Source organism: Crocodylus siamensis, chromosome 9 (genome assembly GCF_052110815.1).
Source record: "Crocodylus siamensis isolate JL-2025a chromosome 9, ASM5211081v1, whole genome shotgun sequence".
In the NCBI taxonomy this organism is placed as follows: Eukaryota; Metazoa; Chordata; order Crocodylia; family Crocodylidae; genus Crocodylus; species Crocodylus siamensis.
The window spans coordinates 33,701,479-33,723,384 of record NC_143403.1 but is presented as its reverse complement, the minus strand read 5'-3'; the positions used below and the strand labels follow the sequence as shown (position 1 = coordinate 33,723,384).

General features: G+C 41.6%; 2 protein-coding genes across 4 annotated transcripts in view; both read right to left on the bottom strand.

Annotated features, from left to right (window-relative positions):
* The window catches only part of MBTPS1 (membrane bound transcription factor peptidase, site 1), a 50,252-nt gene extending 43,214 nt beyond the window's left edge, over positions 1–7,038 (bottom strand). Inside the window, exons 1-3 of the mRNA XM_090062948.1 lie at positions 6,930–7,038; positions 4,057–4,578; positions 930–1,187 (exon numbers count right to left, since the gene is read on the bottom strand). Of these exons, the coding sequence (XP_089919074.1) occupies positions 930–1,187; positions 4,057–4,243 (445 nt within the window). The 5' untranslated portion in view covers positions 4,244–4,578; positions 6,930–7,038. The remainder of the gene's footprint in view (positions 1–929; positions 1,188–4,056; positions 4,579–6,929) is intronic.
* A 3,728-nt stretch (positions 7,039–10,766) lies between these two features.
* HSDL1 (hydroxysteroid dehydrogenase like 1) overlaps positions 10,767–21,906 on the bottom strand; it is a 29,572-nt gene continuing 18,432 nt past the window's right edge. For all 3 annotated transcript variants that reach the window (XM_090062897.1, XM_090062899.1, XM_090062898.1), the window contains exons 2-5: positions 17,017–17,249; positions 15,108–15,553; positions 12,975–13,202; positions 10,767–11,555 (exon numbers count right to left, since the gene is read on the bottom strand). In XM_090062897.1, coding sequence (XP_089919023.1) covers positions 11,457–11,555; positions 12,975–13,202; positions 15,108–15,553; positions 17,017–17,249 — 1,006 coding nt within the window. In that variant the 3' untranslated portion in view covers positions 10,767–11,456. The remainder of the gene's footprint in view (positions 11,556–12,974; positions 13,203–15,107; positions 15,554–17,016; positions 17,250–21,906) is intronic.

Below are 21,906 nucleotides of genomic sequence, written 5' to 3'. Positions count from 1 at the left end.
CTCAATTAAGGAGAAGCTCTGGCCATCCAGAGCAAGCATCTCTCCAATGCTATGGGCGACCTCATCACCTTTATAATGTGTCCCCTTTTGTCTGCACCTTTCCCCCACCGCTCCAAGGTGGCCTGCCTCTGCTTTGTGGGGACAGGGGCTTTGGAGTGAGAGGGGGACTTCCCTTTGGGCATGCTCCCACTGATGCCAGGCTGAGGAGGAACAAGGGCAAGGGGCTGCTGCCTCCTGAGATGCAGCAGCATCACCATGGTGGTGAAGTGTTTCACCTCCTTGCCCCGACTGATATGCCTTCGGCAGTGCTGGCAGATAGCTTACTTGGGATCATCTGCCACCTCAAAATGATCCCAAGCTACACTACTCCCCCACTTCTGGGTTCAGGGTGGGGATCCTACCTTATCCCCCTCTTCAGCAGGCAGAGGCACAACAACAGGGAAAGCTAAGCCACCTGCCTCCACAACCTCCTCTGAGAAGGAGACCTGGCTCTAGGGGAACTTTGAGAACTGCGGACCACAAAGTCAGATTCCTCCTCAGTCCCCAGAATTTCTTTAGCTGGTTCCAGATCCAGCTCCTCCTCTGGCACTGGGAGGCTCACACTGGGAGCTGAAATTGGGGTGGGCTGAATCTGAATCGAACATAGCTCATTTCACACACCCCTAATTGACCAGTAGTATAGTGCCCTTGATCACTACAGAAAACACAACTTCTGAGTCACAGCTGTAATCACTAGCAGTTTAACAAAGTAAGAACTAGATAGTTTCACAGTTAAAGGGATGAGTCTTTATCAATGCTTTCTCATTTGAGCATTTACATCATACTAATTTTGGGAGGCTTGAATAAATCCTACAGACTTTTTTTTTTTTAATACAGTGAATGGAGTGAAAACAGCTTAGAAGCCACTCTTAAACAAGGAATATACTTACACTCCAAATACTTGAGAGAGCGAAAGACTTTCCTCTGGGGTGTTACCCGTTTGATGTTTGGATGATCTTCCAGTGTCAGCACTCCATCTCTCTGTTTCTCATTGATCTGGATCACCTCAAAATCACTAGGATAGTCACTGGCTGGGTTGTTGCGAGGTACAATCCTCCAGTTCTCTATATCACTGTTCTTCAATGCACTTGAAATAAATTTACTTCTAGCTTTAGCTGTAAAGTATCCATTGAAAGCCACAATGTATTCTGCAAGGAGAATACCATGTTAGAATTGACATTTGAACTGTATACTACAAAGGATACTTTTACATAGCTCCAGATGATGAAATATTCCTACTCCCCGTCAAAACAACCACCACAAATTAAAGGAATCCCTTATACCTCCTAAATGAAAATATTTAGATTCAATTTGTGTATTATTAATGTAACTTGGATCTCTATGTATAAGTTCATATTTTGGAAGCAGGGGATAAGGATATTCATTATAATGGAAAAATAAGAAAGAGCTCTTGACTGCCTGACTACTCTCAACTGGAGTTAGATTTATTGAGAAACTGTAAAAGAAATAAAACATAGTATTACCCTATTTACAGGCATATCAGATGAATTAATAATCCATTTAACTTTATAACAATGCCAGCCCTAGTTTGTTCTCTATTGGAACAAACACCAGTTACTTGCACATTGGTTAATACCATATACCACTGAAGTTCACAGGAACTCTTGGCCCTATTGTGTACTCTGGGTGAAAGTACACAGTCATTCTGTGTAACTGAAACTATCAACTTCAAAGCTGAAAGGAAACTTTGAACTAAGTCTGGTCAATGCCAAGGGTCTGAGAAGCAAGGTAACAAACCTTAACAAGAAGGAAAAAAGTTTAAAGCAGGTTTTTCCTATAGTTAATGTGTTCGAAAGAGTGTAGACACAGGGTAGGTGCACAATGTTTTTTCCAATCCTGAGGCAATGTATTTAAACACAGCATACTTTTGTGAACAGTTTGTTTTACATGGCTTTCTGCATTTTATGAACTAAACATTTAAGAAAAAAACTGGCATGGTTCTGAATTCTGAAAACCTGATGCCACCTCTGGAAAGAGAATGAGTGTTAACAGTTGAATTGGTAAACAAAACGATACAAAAACTAACATAATTCCCTCCACATCTCCCCCCCCCCAAAAATTAAATGCTAATTTAGTATTCAGTTTTATAAGAAAAGAATTTGTTATCTGATTGATATGTGCTATTTTCACTTAGAACTAGAATTATGTTATACTATGTTATGCTATTATGTTAGCACTATAAATTGAAAGTCAGACCCCAGGAAGTTACGTCAGGTCCCAGTTCTGAGAACGACAGGCAAACCTCAACCCCGTGTGCAACCTCACTGAAATTAGTGACAGTCTGCCCACACAGAATTAGTTCCAACTTCACAGGTATTGGTCTGAACTTTACAAGCATATCCACAACTTCCACTATAGTTAGTTGCAGAAACAGGGCTTAAATTGATGGTAACATGAACACCTATTTTAATGAGGTTATTTACAGATTATGCACATGCTTAAAATGATGTAGAATCAAAGCCCTAAGCCTTGAACAATATACCTACCCTGCCAAAAGGTTAATATATTAATTTCACATAGTTCATTCCTTTTACTCATCTTTCACTGTATTATAAAATAAGTATAACTACTCAGTTACAGTGTAAAGATGGTTCTTGACATTATCGTTGAGTGTTTAAGTAACATCAAGTTTCAAACAGCTCCCTATGTAACTGCATTATTTTATTTATACTCTCCTCCATGCTTCTTTGTTGTCTCTCCTAATTCCAGCTAGTCTAGGAGATGGGACAGCAAATTCCTTGAGGTAAAGATTGTTTATACAAGATCAAATTAGATGTTAAATATTCTTCTATAAGAAATGCTATGATTTTTGAAAAATAGAGTACACCAAATATGAATGTCAGTGCTGCTTAGCCATTTCTCATAATATTTTATTCCTTTTGAATGGCTCTCTTCTCCACTTTAACCAATCCAAGCTTTTTATAGGACCTATAAAATTCTTCACAACTCAGTTCACTTATTTATTTGTTCTGGCTTGCTAACCAGAGGAGGGCCACTCGTATGATCAGGGGACAACAGGGCAGGCCCTATGAGGAGAGGCTGCGGGACCTGAACCTGTTCAGCCTCCAAAAGAGAAAGCTGAGGGGGGAATCTTGTGGCCTGTTATAAACTAGTCAGGGGGGATCAGCAGGCATTGGGGAAGTCACTGTTTCCTCGAGCACCGCCAGGAGTGACCAGGAATAACGGTCACAAGCTGGCAGAGGGTAGGTTTAGGTTAGATATCAGGAGGCGCTACTTCACGGTCAGGGCAGCTAGGGTCTGGAACCAGCTTCCAAGAGAAGTGGTACAGGCCCCTACCCTGGGGGTGTTTAAGAGGAGGCTAGATGAACATCTTGCTGGGGTCATTTGACCCCAGTATTCTTTCCTGCCATGGCAGGGAGTCGGACTAGATGATCTGCTCAGGTCCCTTCCGACCCTACAAACTATGAAACTATGAAACCCCCTCAACCCTTTTTGTTCTGACAATCACATTAGCCTTAACTGTCATCTGTCTGCTTCTCTCCCAAGTATCTTTCTGCATTTCCTACTTATAAGCATCCTTTCTGAGCTAGTCCATTGAGCTTCTCCTCTTTCAAGTGTCTTCAAGATTCATCTCCGATTTGAATATAAGTCAACAAATGACGTGAAACACAATACTCCTCTAATTCCATATTCTCCCTGCCAAATATTTAAAATCATTATACAGTGCACTTCTGTAGCCTACATGAGCAGTGCATCATTATTATTGTTATTATTTTTTACCATCCATGCCTCCTGACTTCCCTGCTCCCTCCCCTTCCAGCTACTATGGCACACTTGTTCACATCTTTCCTTAAGTTAGCTAGATGCTTCTGAAAATGGGACCAGGCTCTGCTCCATGACTGTAAAGAACTTATCACAAAAGGATCCCATGCCACCTGGAACTTTACAGCATTATAACCAATACAAATAATGTACACACCATCATTGTACTAATACCTAGGTATTAAAACACTTTAAAACCTAGATTCTCATTACCATGTTCTACTACTGTTGAAGAGAATTCCACTTTCAAAGTAAGATGAGAGCATCCAAAACAAGGATGGGCCTCCTGGGAAGAATTTCCTACTCTGGTGCCCAGCTGTTTCTTGCCACAGAGCAAAATCACAATCAGGACCAACCAGATGTTTGCAAACTTCATGGTCCTAAAAGAATAGAGTTTCATCCCAAAAACTCCATATATTCAAGTCACACTTGTCTTCTTTAAAAATTAGTTCATTTTTGTTGCAACGCTGCCTTTGCTATGCAAAGTACCTATGAAGTGTGCTAATGCTATTGAACTGGATATTCTTAATGTTGTGTCCAAGATAAGCAAAAATCTAGATTTCATGGTCTTTTGATGTCAAGCCTAGTGAACAGGCTCATTTCTTTCTACGCTTTTTCTCCATTTTGGAAGACAGGATTTTCTTACTCAGGATGTGACAGCTGAGTCCTAAATTCCATTTTTTGATGGGAACGATAACCCCACGGTAGAACTAGCAAAGCTTTTTGCAATCCCACCTGTAAAAAAAAAACAAAACAAAAAAAAAAACCAAGAAGTTTTAGCTGTTATTAAACAAAAAAAGTTTAAAAAAATATCAAGACTGAACCTTATAATCATATTACTTCAGCCTGCATTAGACTTTTAAACACTGGTGACTTTTTTTTTTTTTCCCAATGAAATGTTACTGAAAAGTCAAAAGATTTAAGAACTTCTACCATTCCTGACATGTTCACGACTGTGACCAAAATATATAATTACATCTACCAAAGAGTTCAAAATTTCTTTTAGCAGCAGCTGAGAGAATAAACCAGCACCTACAGCCTACTATGGAGATAGAAAGAGAGCAGTTTGAAAAACTAATCATACTCACATAATTTCTTCCTTCTGGAGAAAAAAAAAGTCAATCAAAAACCACCAACACTACAGCTCCACTGGCTGGTGCTGCACTAAAAGACAAAACTCCACTTCAGACTACTGTTCCTACCACCAGCAAGGAACAGAAAACTGCACAAAGAAAGCATTGAGTTCCAGGCAAAAAGAGAGGTAGTATAAATGAAAGCTCACTAAACCTTCCTGAAGGTGGAAAGAAAGTCATTACAATGTAACATTAATGCATGCCATGCATGTGGGAAAGGGAAAGATTCAAAGAGAAAAACAAAACAAGATACAAAGTTGATGGTATCCTCAGGGCCATAAATACATGTTATTTCCCTTTTGCCCCTTAGGGAAGTTTTAAAACAGAACTACAATATTAACTACTAGGAATTGTTGTATTTAAAAAAATTCAAACCCTCTCTTTGCACATGCAGCGCCTAAGGAAGCATTGCCTTCAGTACTGACAATTTAGCAGCCCAAAGTCCAATTCATTTGAAGGATTATTTTGGTTTTAAACATCCACATGTATCAAAAATTATATCTGTACCAAGCAAGGTGGAACAAAAAGGAGTAGATAGGATAAAAGATGGTTCTGATGTTAAAAAATTATTCTTCAGCTAGATTGTGTTTCACTTAGCTTATAAATAGATCTTGAATGAAGAAGAAAAAGCAGAAGAGTCTGAAAGACAATAATCCTGACTTGTATGCTGTCATGCAGGATTAAAAATGTATTAGCAAGATGTCTGAAACGTCTCCTGTGCATGTTAAAAAATAATGCCCAGGAAAGCACATGGCACAAAGAAGAGAGAATGTTGACAGGTCTTGTATTGAATTCCAGTTTCTCCAAAAGATAAGTGTCACCTTACCTTTCTTGATTTTAGTTTAGTTACTTCTAGGCCTTTTTTTTCCTCCAAGTTACAGCACTATTACTGCCTACTGCCATCCAGGATTGGCAGCATCAGAAAGGAAAATGCTTCCTTTATAATTATACAATCATCTCTTTATATACTCATCTTTACATCCACATTTGTAGAGCGCTCAGCCCTACAATCACAACTACTAAGTTTATGATTCAATATTGCATAGAAGAGTCAGCAGATAGATATTTTGGGCACTCAAACTTCCCTTCCTATCTTGCAGATCGAGGCTGGAAACCACGTGCAATGTTTCTTGCTTTTTGCTCTGCCGTTAAAACAGGTAGAAACTGATGCCAAAGGAAAATACTAAGGGCAAGCTCAGTGTTACTTTGCTTGGCCTTCCTATTATGAGAGTAGACCTCATTTTTTACTTGAGAGATTTGTATTATACAAATAATTCAATTAGCATGTAGGTGCATCTCTGCCCATCTTCCTTTACAGTACTTGTGAGTCACATGAAAAAGAGGTCTCCTCTGATCCCAGACCAGGAGAGTAGAAGCGCATGTGTGTAAATGAGTGTGAGAGTGTAGTGGAAGTGGAAGTGAAAGTGAATCAGCCTTCCAGGACACCCTGGGAAGAGGGAGCCAGGTCCCCAGTCTACACAGCCAGCCCGTGCATCCCACCGGGCCCCCCAAGGGTCTGAAAACGTGGTGTTAGGCAAGCAGTAGCAGGAGCCGCCATTCCCCTTCCGAGCCGTGGGGTGCCGCTGGCAGGGTCGGCGCGTGCAGGGGTCGGGCCTATCCGGGCACGGCGGGCTCAGCTAGGGGATCGTGCGGCGCCGGAAGCTGCGCTGCAGTGCCGACCGAAGCAGGCCCCGCGGGGTAGACAGTAAGGAGACCCGATCCTGGCCGCAACACCGAGAAGACGAAATTGGCAGCTGCAGGCCGCCCCGGGGCTGGGAGAAAGGAGTCACCTGGGGCACGGCACACACCGCGCTGCTGGCCCGGCCCAAGCCGCAGGGCGATGCTCCCAGCGCCATAAGCAACTTGGACAAAAACTAGGAGGCTCGGAGCGCCCGACCAGGCCCTGCGCCCCTCCACGCCCTGCATCCCCCCGCGTCGCTTCCCAGCACTCACCGTGCTGCCGCTGGGCTCACAGGGCCGCCCGCCGCCATTTTGTGCAGTGTTTACCCCGTTGTCTCGCGAGAACACGTATCGACGCCCGCCCTGCAAACCGCAATTGCCAGAACAAACCGCGTTGGCGCATGCGCAGCCCGAGGAGGGTTAAGGGGCTGTAGTGACTCCCACAAGTCTCGCGAGATTTCGGCGCGCCTGCTGGCCAATGGGGAGAGAGGGCGGTCGAGCCCCACTATGACAGGGGCAGAGGGCGCAGGTTGGCAGGGTTCGCGGGGCTGCTGCGCTACGTCTCGCCTCAGGCTTGGAGCGCAGGTTTCCGCCAGCGCCGAGCTTCAGCCACTTGTGCGTGCACACGTGTGCAAGCTGCTCTGGCCGGGGCAGGTTACAGCGATTGTCACCGCCCGCGGGGTCGCGCCGCTCCGTGCGGAGGCGCCCATTGGTCCGACAGCGGACTCGGTCGGGGGTGGGCAGCTGCGGCTCGTAGCGCGTGTCTCTGCGGTCTAGTACAGCGTTAATTCTTCCAAGGAATGGGGATCCTACCGTGCTAGTTAATCCATTACCTCTCACTTTCAAAGCCAGGCCCCGGCTGCGACCAGATGTTGCATTTGTCCCAAGAGAAAGCATTTGGCTCCCGCCCCCTGCACGTCCGGCATGCTGCTTCAAGCATCTATGAAGCCGGCCAACGCTTTTTCTGCGGGAGGGCCCTGTAGGACGCGACCTCCATTCCAGGGCCTTGCCCCTCTGCTTAACTCCCACTGGCGCAGCTTGGAAGCACTACCTGTGTAAATGGCTGCATCCCTCTCGTTTTGATCCAGGTTGAAAAAGCCAGTAGTATCTGGACATCCCTAAATGAGAGATCTACCTACAGCCAGAGAACCTGCTTTTTCAGCCTGGATAAGAGCTTTACATTACGTTCATTCTTTCATTAGAAAGATTAATACAAATCTGTCTCAATAGTGGATGTCCTGGCCGCATCCAACTGCATGCAAGTCCCTAAGGCTACAAGGAAGACCTCTTTAACCAGACTTGTTTATGCATGAGCCACATACAGGTTTCCCTCACTTTATGCTTTGTGTTCCTGGAAAATGGCCCATAACTCAAATTCACATACAGGGAACCCACTTTACAATGTAACAAATATGTTACGGCGAGATATGTTCCAAGACCTCAACTGTACTGACCCCCAGACCTATTTCTACCACTTTTACAAGACAATTTTGGTACTCACCAACAGCAGACGGTACACACAAGTACAGGGCACTATCATAATGAGGATGGCAACTAAAGAACAAGCAAGCACACATCCACCCAGGAGCCTCTAGTTTGGTGCAAGTCACTCCCACAATGCACTGCACAAAGCAACTGCAGGCCACCACCACACCAATTGCATAAGAGTGAATTTACCTCGCGTATAACGATTTTTTAATATAAAAAGGGTCATTGCATGAAAGCAAATTTGCCATTACAGAACCCGCATAAAGCGAGGAAAACCTGTACATAATATTCATCCATGAGGCATGACTGTAGTTCTCACAGATTTGGAATGGGACTTCAGCTAACAATAGCAGCTTTAGTTAGGGCTGTGTGAAACAGCACCATTTTGTTTCGACTTCCATTTTAACAGGACAGTGTGTCATTTCGAGTTCCGTTCCATCAAAACTTTCGCCCATAGGCTATAATGGGAAAGCATAATACTGCCTATAACTTTGTCATTTCTTGCCCAATTCAAATGAAACATGCAGGGATAGTAGCCCCTGTGAGACCATGAAGCCTGCCCAGTTTCAAGGAGATAGGTGCAGGGGTTTCTGGGAAACTGCACCTCAGGCTGCTGACAAGCAAAACTTGTGACATGTATGACTGTGTGTTTTCCACCCGTCCCACAGTGCACTGGGATTGGAAGGGATGTCAGGGAAGGATCAGAGTCACTGGCCATCAGTCAATACCAGAGCAGTCCTTCCCCCTCCCCCTCATCCCCCAGCCCTTGCCTGCAAGGAAACAGAAAGTAAGCCCAGCTTGAGCTTCAAAACTCAAAATGTTTCGAATGCCCTTGTTTTGTTTTGAGGCTGTTTTGAAGCACTTTGTTTCATTTCGATTTCACTGTTTCGAACTCAAAATGAGTTGAAACAGCGTTGAGACAAAACAGCTGGCGAAATTTTGCACAGCCCTAGATTTAGTAACTAATATAATAGTAATTTGGCACTTTTTGCAATGTGGCCACCATGTCATAGCATAGAGAAATAAATTTGTCAGATCTGCAGAGCCAGGACATGCCAGAGAACAAGCTGGAGTCCATTCTGGCTAACATGTCAAAGAATTAGGTAATTCCGGTTTCAACTAGCAAGACAGCTCAACTTTCAGCTTTGAGGTAACGATGAACTTCTGGTAGTTACACAGAGAACATTTTTGTGCAAACTGAACACAGTTGATTTAAAAAAAAAAAAAAAAAAAAAAAAAAAAAATCGCTGACACAGGAAACCCTAATATTTTAGTCTTTTTTTTTCTTCATAGATTTCCTAGACATTAGGGCTGGAAGGGACCTTGGAAGACAGAGTCCAGCCCCCTGCCCAAAGGGCAGGAAGTCAGCTGCGGTCATAGGATCCCAACAAGATAAGCATCCAATTTACTCTTGAAGGTGTTCAACGTAGGTGCTTGAACCACCTCCGCTGGCAGGCTATTCCAGACCTTGGGACCTTGGACAGCAAAGAAATACTTCCTTATGTCCAGCCCGAAACAGTCTCGCAGTAGTTTAACTGTTTGACCTTGTCATCCCTTAGGGCGCTGTGGTGAACAAACGTTCCCCCAGGTACTGGTGGTCACCCCGATAAACTTATAGGTGGCCATCAGATCACCCCGAGCCTGCGCTTTTCCAGGCTAAAGAGCCCCATGGCTCTCAGCCTATCATCGTAAGGTCTGTTTTCCTGAACTCTGATCATGTGCGTGGCTCTTCTCTCGACTCTCTCAAGCTTCTCCACATCCTTTTTGAATTGTGAAGCCCAAAACTGGACGCAGTACTCCAGCTGCGGCCTCACCTAGGCCGAGTACAAGGCAAGAATGACATCCTGGGATTCACTTGAGCAGCATCTATGGATGCAAGCCATCGTTTTGGTCGCTTTACTAGCCACAGCATCGCATTGCAGGCTCATGTTCATCACATTGCAGGCGTCATTTGTCCCATCTGGTTCAGCAGGGGTCCAATGTTGCCCTTGCTTTTCCTCCAGCTCCCCACATATCTGAAAAAGGACTTTTTATTAAACTACAGCTATGTTTTAAAATGGGTATCAGCAACATTTTCCAGCACAAGGGCTGGAATGAAGCACCTCAGGTTGGAGGCACAGAGGCATTAAGAGTCAGTAGCCACCTCTGCTCCTTCCCCTCCTTACCCCCACCCCATAGAAAGACCATGACAAAAGCTCCCCTTCACCTGAGCCTTTGCTTCCTGACAATAGCACCACATGAGCAGATCTCCCTCTCCATTGAAAGCTCAAACACTTGACTGTGGCAAACCATAGTGAGAACTCCCCGCTGCCAAATGCTGCTGAAGACACAGCTCTACAGGCCAGGTCCAAAGGCCGTATCTAGCCCACAGGCTGTTGTTTGCCAACTCTTGTCTTAAAAAGTTAAGCATACTGTAAGCTCTGAAATCTAAGACAAATGTACATAGTTATGTGTTCCCTATTTATCTTGCGCCTTTAAACTTTACAAAGCTACACTGCAGACAATTGTACCTTTTAATCTGTAAAGATGAGACCTATTTTTGTGCTTGTGTAGACTTAGATTAGAATAGTGCACACAGGATATTACCACATGAAAGACGTGGAGAAATTCTTCACACAGCTCTCCCAATACAATGCAATTATTTATTTGGAGGACAACAGTCACTTGAAATAACCAAATCCAACCAAAGCCACATTCTGTCTCCAGACACAAAACCCTGATCCATTATAAACCTCATTTCCCTTCTTACCCATAATTCCTTGTTTAACATAGTCCAACTTGGCTTAATAAAGAATCTTTTATTTGATGCTGCATTTACATGGTAAAAATGAATACAAATATAATATTCAAAATGTTTTGGTATTTAATTCTATGTAAATTTATGAGAAGTGGTAGCTCCATATGCATATTCCTTATTTAAAAGAAATCTATTTAGAATATGGAGTTATACATAATTTTTGTTATCTTTCAAATTGTGCATCCTCTCTCAATATCACCACCATGAAATACAGCTCTTACCCTATCCTGCACCAGAGATTCCCCAACTGCAGTTCACAAACTACTAGCAGTCTCTGAGATCACAGTAAATAGTCCATAGCTCATCTGTGGGTTACACTAACCCTTCACTTTTCAAATAAAAATGTTTTTACATGGGCCAAGCAGTACAGGGACATCACCAAGATCCAGGTTTCTCTGCTGTCTAGGATATGCATACTCATTTAGAAATGATGAATACATGCTAGTCACATTTTTAAGTGTTCTTCCAAGATTACTGCAGTAGGTTAGCACACTGGCTATTTACAGACGAGATTTCTAATCCAGTCGGTGGGATAAGGCATCCTGACGTAGAAACCAGCTTATATTGTTGGAAAGCCAGGCATACAACCACTCTGGTAAGCTCAGTAAGCAGCCCTAAAAAGAAGGGGACAGAGGGGAAAGGAAGAGAGAAGTTATAAATAAAATTTACTCTTTTGAAGTGAACAAGTAGCTTCTAAAATTACTACTGAAGTATAAAAAAAGACTCCTGGTCTGAACAGCAGTTACCATTTCCCCTTAGAGCATGAGAAAATTAAGATACAAAGCCCTTACAATTATGCTGACAGATCAGGCACTACAAATTTTCTTTGAACTTGTAATAGCATGGTGTTTCCTGTTTCCTTCTTTCAGTTGCCAACTTTTACATAATCTTTCTTTGCAAGTTTCCCACTTTGGACTAATTCCCACCTTATGCCCTCCTTCCTTCCTATTTTTAAAATGCTAGGAAATTAACCACTGGAGCATCATCAGTGCATACATCAAACCTTTCACAGGAGGTTTTTGGGCACCAATTGTACAACCAAAAACACAATAATACCAACAAGTGAACAGTTTATGGCATTTCAGTTTAAAAAGTAGACTTTAAAAAACCCCACCATATTTTAGGAAAGATTCTATGAAAAGTTTTTGTTTCAACTGAGTACCAGAATCAGAAAGTAAACTCATGTCTAAGTTCAGTGAGCTGAAAAATATTATTTGTGTTTTTTAATACAAGATTGTATTTTAACTTTGGTCCCTACATTTAGAATTAATATATTATTTTCTACTTTTAAAGTCAATTACATCCCATCACAACTTAACTAAACAGAGTTGGTCAAGAATTGTATCTCACAGCCTCCAGATTATGCCAATTTATTTGTGCCTTAACTTTTCAAAATATTGTATTTTATCACATACAGCACACCGCCAAATATAATACACGTCTTGCTTTTGATGGGGAAAAAGGCCCAGAGATATGGCTGCGGGAGGGACAGAGCCTAAGCTGCAGCTGAGTCAACCTCCCTTTTCTGCATAAGGAAAGATGAATCCCTAAGCTGCTGCTGAAGACTGGTCACCACAGGTAGATCCATGATTATGAAAAGACCTAAAAAGTATGTGAAAGAGAGAGACTAAGAACAGCTAGCAGATAGCAAAATTGCCCTGCAAACGGTTAGCTTGATTAGTGGAACATCAAGACCATTAAAAAGGAGAGACTTAACTCCTGTAGAGTGAAGAACAATGAACCATTAAGTCAACTGACTTTCTCAGTTGTCTGAAATCAATACCACTGATGCTGCAATGTGGAGCAGGAATGAAACCAGGGTGCTTCCAGCCCCAGGCAGAAAAATCAGCTTCCTTGCTTAATACACATGCCCCACTTTGGGACGGTTGATTTTAGGGGGAAGATGTGTATGTATGCAAGAAAATATGGTACTATACTTTGTGTACAACAAACAAATGGAAGTTACAAGATTAACTCTGCTAAGGGAAAAATTTAATGAGGTTTACTAATGAAAGTTGGATTCATTTAATTACCTGAACAAAGTGGCCCCAGTATCCTGTTGTTCTTCTGGATATCCCAAGAGTAGAAATGGCATGACGTGCATATACTTCAGCAGTAGGTATTATAAAACTCTTACTGGACAGCAACCGACTGAACTGTGTCATGTTTGTGGCGATGACCAGTGGAATTAAACTCTGAACAAAGATTCCTTTTGGAGCATATTCGTAATATAGAGCTCTGCTGAAATAGTCCACATAGGCCTAATAAGATGAAAGTGGAGAATCAGAGTTCCTTTATTTTGTAGTAGGAAGGCAACAAAATCTTGGTGTAAATATTACTAAAAATCTCTCTTGGAAACTTAAATTTTTGTAACCTTTTAATAGAGAGAGATAAATAAATAAAACCATTATTTTAATATTAGTATTAGAATAAAATACTTGTTTAGCATAATTCAAGATTTCTACTTTTCAGAATTCATTCGCTGACAAATGTAGAGTATTTTTCAGCAACTTGGAAGAGAATTTAACAAAAATCTGTTATCATTTAAAAAACCAAACTAATTTCTGGCTACATCTTTTTAAAAATCTGCTATTGTTACAAACATCATGACATTTACTGCATTTGAAACATTCTCTTGACTCGGATCCCCATTTTGTTTACTTTGCACACATGACAAGGTTTGGGCAGTTTCATAACTTTCCCTAGAAAATCAGCTGGTTCTACTCAACATAGGCATAAAAGTTAAGCACATAAATATTCGAAGGATTAGGGCCAAAATTGTGAGCGTCTGCAAAAACACTTCCCACCGCTCATTTTATTTCTCCCTATGAAATTAATCTTGAATAGCACGAAGCCAATAGACTTCGTGATCAGGCACAGCACAAAAATGTGTTTGGCCCAATCATACCAATAACACTAGTGCAATGCTGAAGGTTACCACCACAGTATGTGACCAGTTAGTGCTAGGAATTTTATTCATGTTCATACAAGTTATAAAGCAGCCAAACAACATGATCCCAGAGTCCCAAAGTGTGACCACACAATCAGCATCACTCAGCTGTTGAAATTCTTCTCCTGTCTCATCTCTAGAGAGTGGTGGGAAGACATGAAAATACTTCTGCATATCAGTAGCTAAAAATGTGTGGGATTATTCATATCACCAAATTTAATCAAGTGCATGTTTGCAATGCTGGGGCCAGTAATCATGGTCCTTCACAGGATTTCATAGATAGGACAGGAAGTCACCAATACCAGCCCTACTGCCATCACCATAAGCTTTAGTCACTTCTAGAATTTCCTGCACTGTAAGTTTTAGATCTAGGTAGGTTAGATTCAGGTACACTTATCTCTAAATTCAGCAGTGGGGCACAACAGGAGACTCTGTAATTCTGAAACAGGTATTCAATTAGGATGAATTCAGCAGAAAAGAAATGGTGAGAAGCAGTGATACTACTCTATTGTTAAAGGCTTCCTGGTATTCATAGCAAATTACTGAGAAATCTTTAAAAAAAACAAAAAAACTTGCCACCAAAGTGTATGGCATTTAGCACTGTATGTAACCACTGGAGCACCTGAGGGAACACAGTACGATACAGAACTTTGAGCTCTTGGAGAAGAGGGAAAAAGAAGGATATATGGAGCCTTCCCTCCTGCTTTGTGCTCTGTACAAGCAGCCATCACAACTACAGTCCTTGTGCTCCCTGGATTAGCACCATTTGCAATACCTGTCACTGCAGAGACATCTGGCACAGCCTCTCAGTGGTACTCTCATATGTAAATAGAGGAGCTCCCACTATACCACTGCAAGATAAATAAATAACAGCTTCAGACCCCTCTCTGTCTACCTGTGCATACTGCAGAGTTCAAATGGCAGAGGAACAACCCAGTATTCACTGTCTCAAAGAGTGCCCTGAAGATTGCCTCTGGAACTATTAGTGCAGCAAGATATCATCACAGTATCTACACATACATACCTTGGTTTCAATCTGGCCCTGATAAATAAGAAAACCCTAAAAAAACACCCACACTTTAACAATATCTTGTATTTAATCCAAAAAAATAGCTGGATTAATATAGGGTGATTTATGGGGGAACTCTTAAGTATAATTATCTTTAATAAACATGGATCTTTTTAAAAGTCACAACAAAACATTATACTGTCATACCTTGGAGGCTGCATATGCTGTTAACTGTGGAACAGGTTGGCAGCAGGATGCAGAGGAAATATTTACAATAGCACCTTTCTTCCTCTCTACCATCCCTGGCAGAACCATGTGCGTCATCATGTTAACAGCACCAATATTTATATTGATCATTTCCCACAGTTTATCCTCAGACACTCTGATAAAATAGTCTGGATAGTTATAACACGCTCCTACATTATTTACCAAGATCCCAATTTCCTTGTCTCTCAGCTCTTCCTTAATGGCCGAGTAAATCTCACGACCTTTGCTGAAGTCAGCTGCTATAAAATCAGTTTTCACTTTATAGGTTTCAGCTATGTCCTTAGCTACTGCCTGAAGCTTCTCTTTGTTCCGGCTGATTAAGATAACATTCACACCGTGGTTTGCCAGTTGCTCAGCATAGGCTTTTCCAATTCCAGCTGTAGCCCCTGCAACAGAAGATAAGATAGTAGTAAGAAAATATAGCAATAATATGGTGACATAGTTGTTTCCACTTTCTTGTAAAGATAAGGAACAAAAAATTTATCATTCTTTAAGTGATGTGCCATTGGAAAAGTGACTGCTCTCATTTTAAAAAGCCACAGCAGTGTGTTACTATTTAATAGCTAGTTAAAACCACAAATTCTAAATTATAAGCATAACTATAACAAAACAGAATAAGATGCAAAGTAGGGATACAGCAGCCTTGAGAAAACTCAGGTGGAAAACAAGATGCAGAATTTCACTAAGGGCCAAATATGAGCATTACATTAAATTAAATCCTTTATATGCACAGTGAGAATCTGGTACTAGGGACATCTCTGCCTGCTATTCTGCCTCTTCAACAGCCACTTTCCACTAGACTCCAGGGGGTGTTCCAGGACATTCACTAGCTCCAAAGTTTGACTTGACAAACAAAACATCAGAATAACCAAGTAAGGAGGAAAGATCCAGGAAAAAAAGTCTTACAGGAAAAGATTGTAAGAATGTAGAAAAAAGTCAGTGGAACTGCACACTGGAAGTTTTAGGGTAAGTGCCACTGCTGATGGAAATCCTACTACCTTCCTTTTTGCATTCCCTAAAGAATATTTTAAAAGGAGCTGAACCTGGATCCTTGTTAAGAGGAGATGGCAAACATTGCTTGGAAGCTTAACTGTCAATTCTGTCATTTTAGCAACAGCATCCCCTTCTGAAGCACCCAACTGAAAAAAAAAAAAAAGAGCTTAACAAAAATATACTACACATCACCAAAGCATATATAGGGAATAACATGTAGCAGGAAGAAACGTTCTGGTGTTCTGTTCAACTAAGGCTACCCTCTTTCCCACCCCAAAATTCAGTGGCTGGGGAAAAGAGGGAGGGTAGGGAGGGCCAGTGGTAGTGACCTGTGGGGTCCCAGAGCTGTGCCAAAGCAGTGGTTCTGACAAGAAGCCACACTGATAAGATAGCGAGCTCATCTCACTGTACATGCACAACAGCTCAAGGGGGTGCAACTGTACCCTCTACACTCCCCCTGGATCTATCCCTGGGTCTTTGGACTCAATTGTTTTAGGACTCTCTCACAGTCAACTGTAGTAACATTTGTGCATCCTTTGAAGGGATTATGAAAATGCACAGAGGGATTATCAGTATATGAGTGATTCAGTTTGCAGTGTCAAAGTAGTTCCAATCTGAATTGGAGTTAATCCCAGGTTCTCATCTACACCCCAGCTGGTAAACTAGCTTGGGCTCAACATGCTTCTAATCGTCTAATTACAAATAAGAGATTTGTGCATGTATGGATGTTGGTGGTGATAGGAGGTGGAGAGTTTGGACTAGAACCTAGAAAAGGGCACAAGATAACTCTTCACAGAGGATATTCTTCCATAAAAAAAAAAAAAAAAATACCAGAACCACTATTTCAGTCTCTTACCAGTGACTACAGCCCATCTTCCATACTGCTTGATCAGATCAGCCTTTCTGACCAGCTTAGGGATGAAATGCCACCTGATCAGGCTGTAACAATCCCATGCACAAACGATGCATTTTTTAGCTGTATAACAGGCTCCAATTATAGCCAGTACCTCCATGTAACAACTGCAAGTACGGCCAATCTCCTTGTACAAGAGGGAAAAACTGTCAACTGCAGCCATGACAATAAGTAGTCTAAAAAAAATAAAATAAAGGAACAGGTAATGCATCAGTAATTATCAGCAGGTTAGCAGCATTGCACTTATATATGCAGAACAGAGGATAATCTTTGAGATACAGTGGAATTTTACGCTCAGTAATTGTGTTTAGTAATGTTTCTGGATGCAATAGACATGATTGCTTCCTTCCAAAGTTGCAGTCTAACATTTGACAACTGCACTGTCCAATCCTCTCAATCTGACTTTTCTACCTTCCTTTTCCCATACAGGCAACCCTCACCATTCTTGGGAGATACGTTCTGGTATCCCCCGCAAATGACGAAATCCACGAATAAGGCGCTGTGCTCATGAACACAGTCTGCGTTCATGAATGCAGTGCCCCCCGGTGGCTGGTGGGTGGCGGGGGACAACGACAATGACACACACAGCTCTGGTGGTGATGGCGGGAGCGCAGTGGCTGCGGCATGAGCTCGGCAGTAGCAGCAAGCGTGGAGCTCCCAAAGAGCTCCTGTAAATGTATACAGTGTATTTAAAACACCAAACACCACGATATCAACTGCACCTCAGGCGAATCCTGATCCAGCCATCTTTTCTTGATTTATTTATTGACAGTCTTCTGCCTGCTCCAAATTCTCTCTCTTGAACAGTGATGCTCAACCAGGGTGCCATAGCAAGATAAACAAATGAAATAAACCCCCAGCAATTCAACAGCAATCCACAATATCACAAACATTCTGACCTGCTGTGGTCTGAGTTCTTTGCAACAAAAGAACTGCTCTATTATTTTTCTGTAGTCAAAAAATAAAGTGGAGACTGAAAGACAGCATTTTCCTGAGAGATGCTTTGCGTCCAATGAGGTTAAGAACCACTACTCTGGACTGTCACATGAAGGATGATCCTACTATATGTTTCCCCATACCTGCCCCAAACTCTAGGCCCAGAATCACAGACGTATTTAATACCACTCTTCCACTCCCTGCTGCACAGTGCAGCACAACACTGCACAGACACTCATCTGCCACGCACTGTGGAGGTGCTTTCTGCAATACTGTGCTATGGCGGGGTGGGGGCAAAATGCTGAAGCCAGTGGAGAGAGAGGGAGTCCAGAGATCCTGCTTTTGTTACAAAAAAGCCAACACCATACCAAGTTTTATTAACAGGATGGACTCCTACAAGTCAAAGGAAATGATTCTTCCACTCTATTCAGCACTGATGAGGCCCCACCTGGAACACTGTGACCAGTTTTGGGTGCCACAAGAAAAATGCAAACAGACTGGACAGAGTCCAACAGAGTGGTAGAAATGATTAGAAGCCTGGGAAGCATGATTTAAGAGGACAGGCTGAAAGACCTAGGGTTACTTAGCCTTGAGAAAAAGGGGGGGGGGGGATTAAGATTTGATAAGTCTTCAAATACTTAAAGGGAAATTATAAAGAGGATAGAGATGGACTTTTTTTTTTCCCGTCACTGGAGGGACAGAACTAGGAGCAATGGCCTTAAGCTGCAGCAAAGAAAATTTAGGTTGGAGATTAAAAAATAACTTTCTCCCTACGAGGGTGGCTAAGCACTGGAACAGGTGACCTTGAGAAGTTGTGGAATCATCAGTTGTGGAATCAGGGGTGATCCTGCCTTGAATAGGATGCTGGACTAGATGACTTTAGGAAATCCCTTCCAGCCCCAACTTTCCTCTGACCCTATTCTACTCCTCCTATTTAAACTATTCCACTTTGCAAGGAATAATCCAAAGATTTCCTGACCCAAAACTAGGGATTAAGAACGATATGACCTTTTAAACCTAGTGATTAGGACAACCACATCTGAATTGCAGTCCCTGCTCCAATGGCTGTTTATGTATCCAGTGACAGTTTACTGTCAAAAGCATGAACAATCTTGGGAGAAGAGACCAGGGACCAGCCCCCATGGTATCTGCCCCAGTCACCGGCAAATAGTACAGGTGCTCAACCTCCAGCCCATGAGCCCATCCCTATATTTTTAAAGAAAGGAGCAACTCCTTTACCTTTTGTGAAAGGACTTGGGAAGATACCTTTGTGGAAAGGATGGGGAGGATGAAACTAAAACTGAATCCCAGTGCAGGGAGTGCATACATATGCATTTAACTCTCTTAAATCCTTCCTGCCTCTCTGAAACACCCTCATACTTAACAACTCTAGTGGATAACTTTCAAGCTCCCTGCTGAGCATGCCAATTTTTGCTAAGCCTGTTCTGAAATGAATAACTCTTTCCAAGTGTCCGCACTGTTCTCTCCGCTGTCCATTCCACCCTAGGGCCAGGCACAATAGGTGAAGCCATGGTCAGCACTCGTAAATTAAACTCCTTTGCAGATCTGAGTCTAACTATTAATTCCAAGATCAAAATTGCATTTGTTGGTTTTAAAGACACAATATGATATGCTTTCAGCATCCCACCCTTCATGCCTACCTCTGCTCATTTAGCACCTGCACCAAGTACCTTTAACAATGCTGCTTTCTACCTGAAATTGCTTTCCTCTATACTCATCCATTAACTTTCCAACGTTTTGCAAATTATAGGTGCAAAACTTCCCCCCCATATGATAATTGATTTCTCTGCTATTGTTTTGTATGCAACACCAGAGCACCCCAGCTGACTTCCTGCCCCTTGGGCAGGGGCTGGACCCAATGATACTGCAAGGTGCCTTCCAGCCCTAATGTCTATGAGATCTATTTATCAGTGTAATTGCATTATTTAACCTATGAAGTGTTTGGGCCTGCGAGATTTCACCCAGAATATAGCTGTAATATATTGTAAAGTTTTCTGCTGCCTTGCAAGGGCGTATTTCTTGTTTTAGAACAGATACAATCACAGCAGTAAAAATCAGTAACCGCTGCTCACAAATGAAATACAGAGGTATCATTAGATTAACAAAGAGAGAGGATAGTAGTAGTTATTTGAACCCCTTTTCTTCAGCAATGACACCACACACAGCTTAGTACCTTTATAGTTATTTGCCAAATACACTTCAGGAAGGGTAATAGTTTACATTCAACAAAACAGTGGAAGTTTGACCTAGACTTAAAAACAGCAACACTAAAGTCACTGCCAAAACTAAACTCCAGTCCTATAATTATATTGTTCTACTTACCCAAACTGATGGTTTCAGACAGAAAAATACTTTAACTTCCTTTCCTAAATTATTATTCAGTATTCCCAATAATTGTAAGCCACATTTTACCCCCAAAATAGCTATCTTTTAGTGTGGCAATCACTCACCTGTCAGTATACACATGTGTAAAACTGTAAAACATATTGGATACCATTTCTTTTTTTATTAAGCAGTACTAACTTTGAAGCTTAATTGGTACAGGAAAACCCACTCATGCTTGGAAATCCAGACAAAAACATTCTTGCCCAAGTCATTTACTGCCCAAAACAGCATGAAATTACTAATGTTTTGCACATGAATTGTCACCATCTATAAAGCAGTATTGAGCTAAACAAGTCTCCTCAATAATCTACTGTAAATCTTTATCTGGCATCTTTTAATTACTGCCTCATTAATTTTAAGCAACACTCTCAACTCAGAATGTGGTCTGTATCAAAATCTGACTTAAAAATACCATCAGATACTCATGCACAGATATCTGTGATATCCTGAATTTAGAACATATGAATGCTTCCAGGAAATAAACTTTCCCCACTAGGTCAAACCGAAGCACCAAAATATTCATTTAATATCACCCATTCATTTGTATGCATTTAAAACTGAAAACAGATCACCTACTGCATTTTTTTTGCAAGTCAATCCCCTCCAAGCAGATGTTGCTGTGAAAGGATCTACTTGAAAGCAAGAAATAAGTTGTCAATAAATTCCTAAAAAACAGAATAAAATGACCATTTGTAAAACAAAAGTTTATCTTTTAGAAACCTTTGTACAAAATATGTCCATGGATATCAGCTAGAATAATATGAGGAATAACCAACCCCTTTTCAATATTACTAGAATAGTACAAAGTCTGCATGGGAAACATCACTATTTTGCTAGTGTTCCATATTATTTACAGGAGTAAACCAAACCCCAAATCAAATGGTAAGAATAAAGAAACCAGGAATAACAATACATTTGGAAATGCTGATTTAAGAAAAATAAATAAAATAAATCTAAAACTCTATTCTCTAACAAACTAAAAAATGTCACTGATGTACTGCAGACATGACACTCCAATTATCAAGGTACTGGGTAATCCCCCTTCACCCCATCTGCAGGTGAAGAGAGCTGCTAAATAACGATCAATAATGCGATAACAAAACCCACCACAAGAATCTAAAAAGAGTCACTAAAAGTCTTTACAACATGTCCAGAAGAATGCCTCTCCAGTCTGAAATCTCTATGCCAGTAATGGAAATTTTAATCCCTGAACTGACCCAGTAGATCTCAATTTCCTTGAAAGGACACCAAATCTTATTTATTATTCACAGAGTATATTAAGTTACTGTAACCCTTCAGAACAGAGCCTTAAGTCTTGTATATGTTCTAGAAAGAGTCCTGGACTTAGTCAAATGTAGAACAGCACAAAATAGTTAAAACAGAACTTGGCAGAGAAAAGTCACTGTGGAGGAGAAAACAGGAAGCTACTTTAATCTTGGGGGCTGCATAAGAAATGGTAAAAGCCAGGAATCACAGAAAAATGGAAGAGCA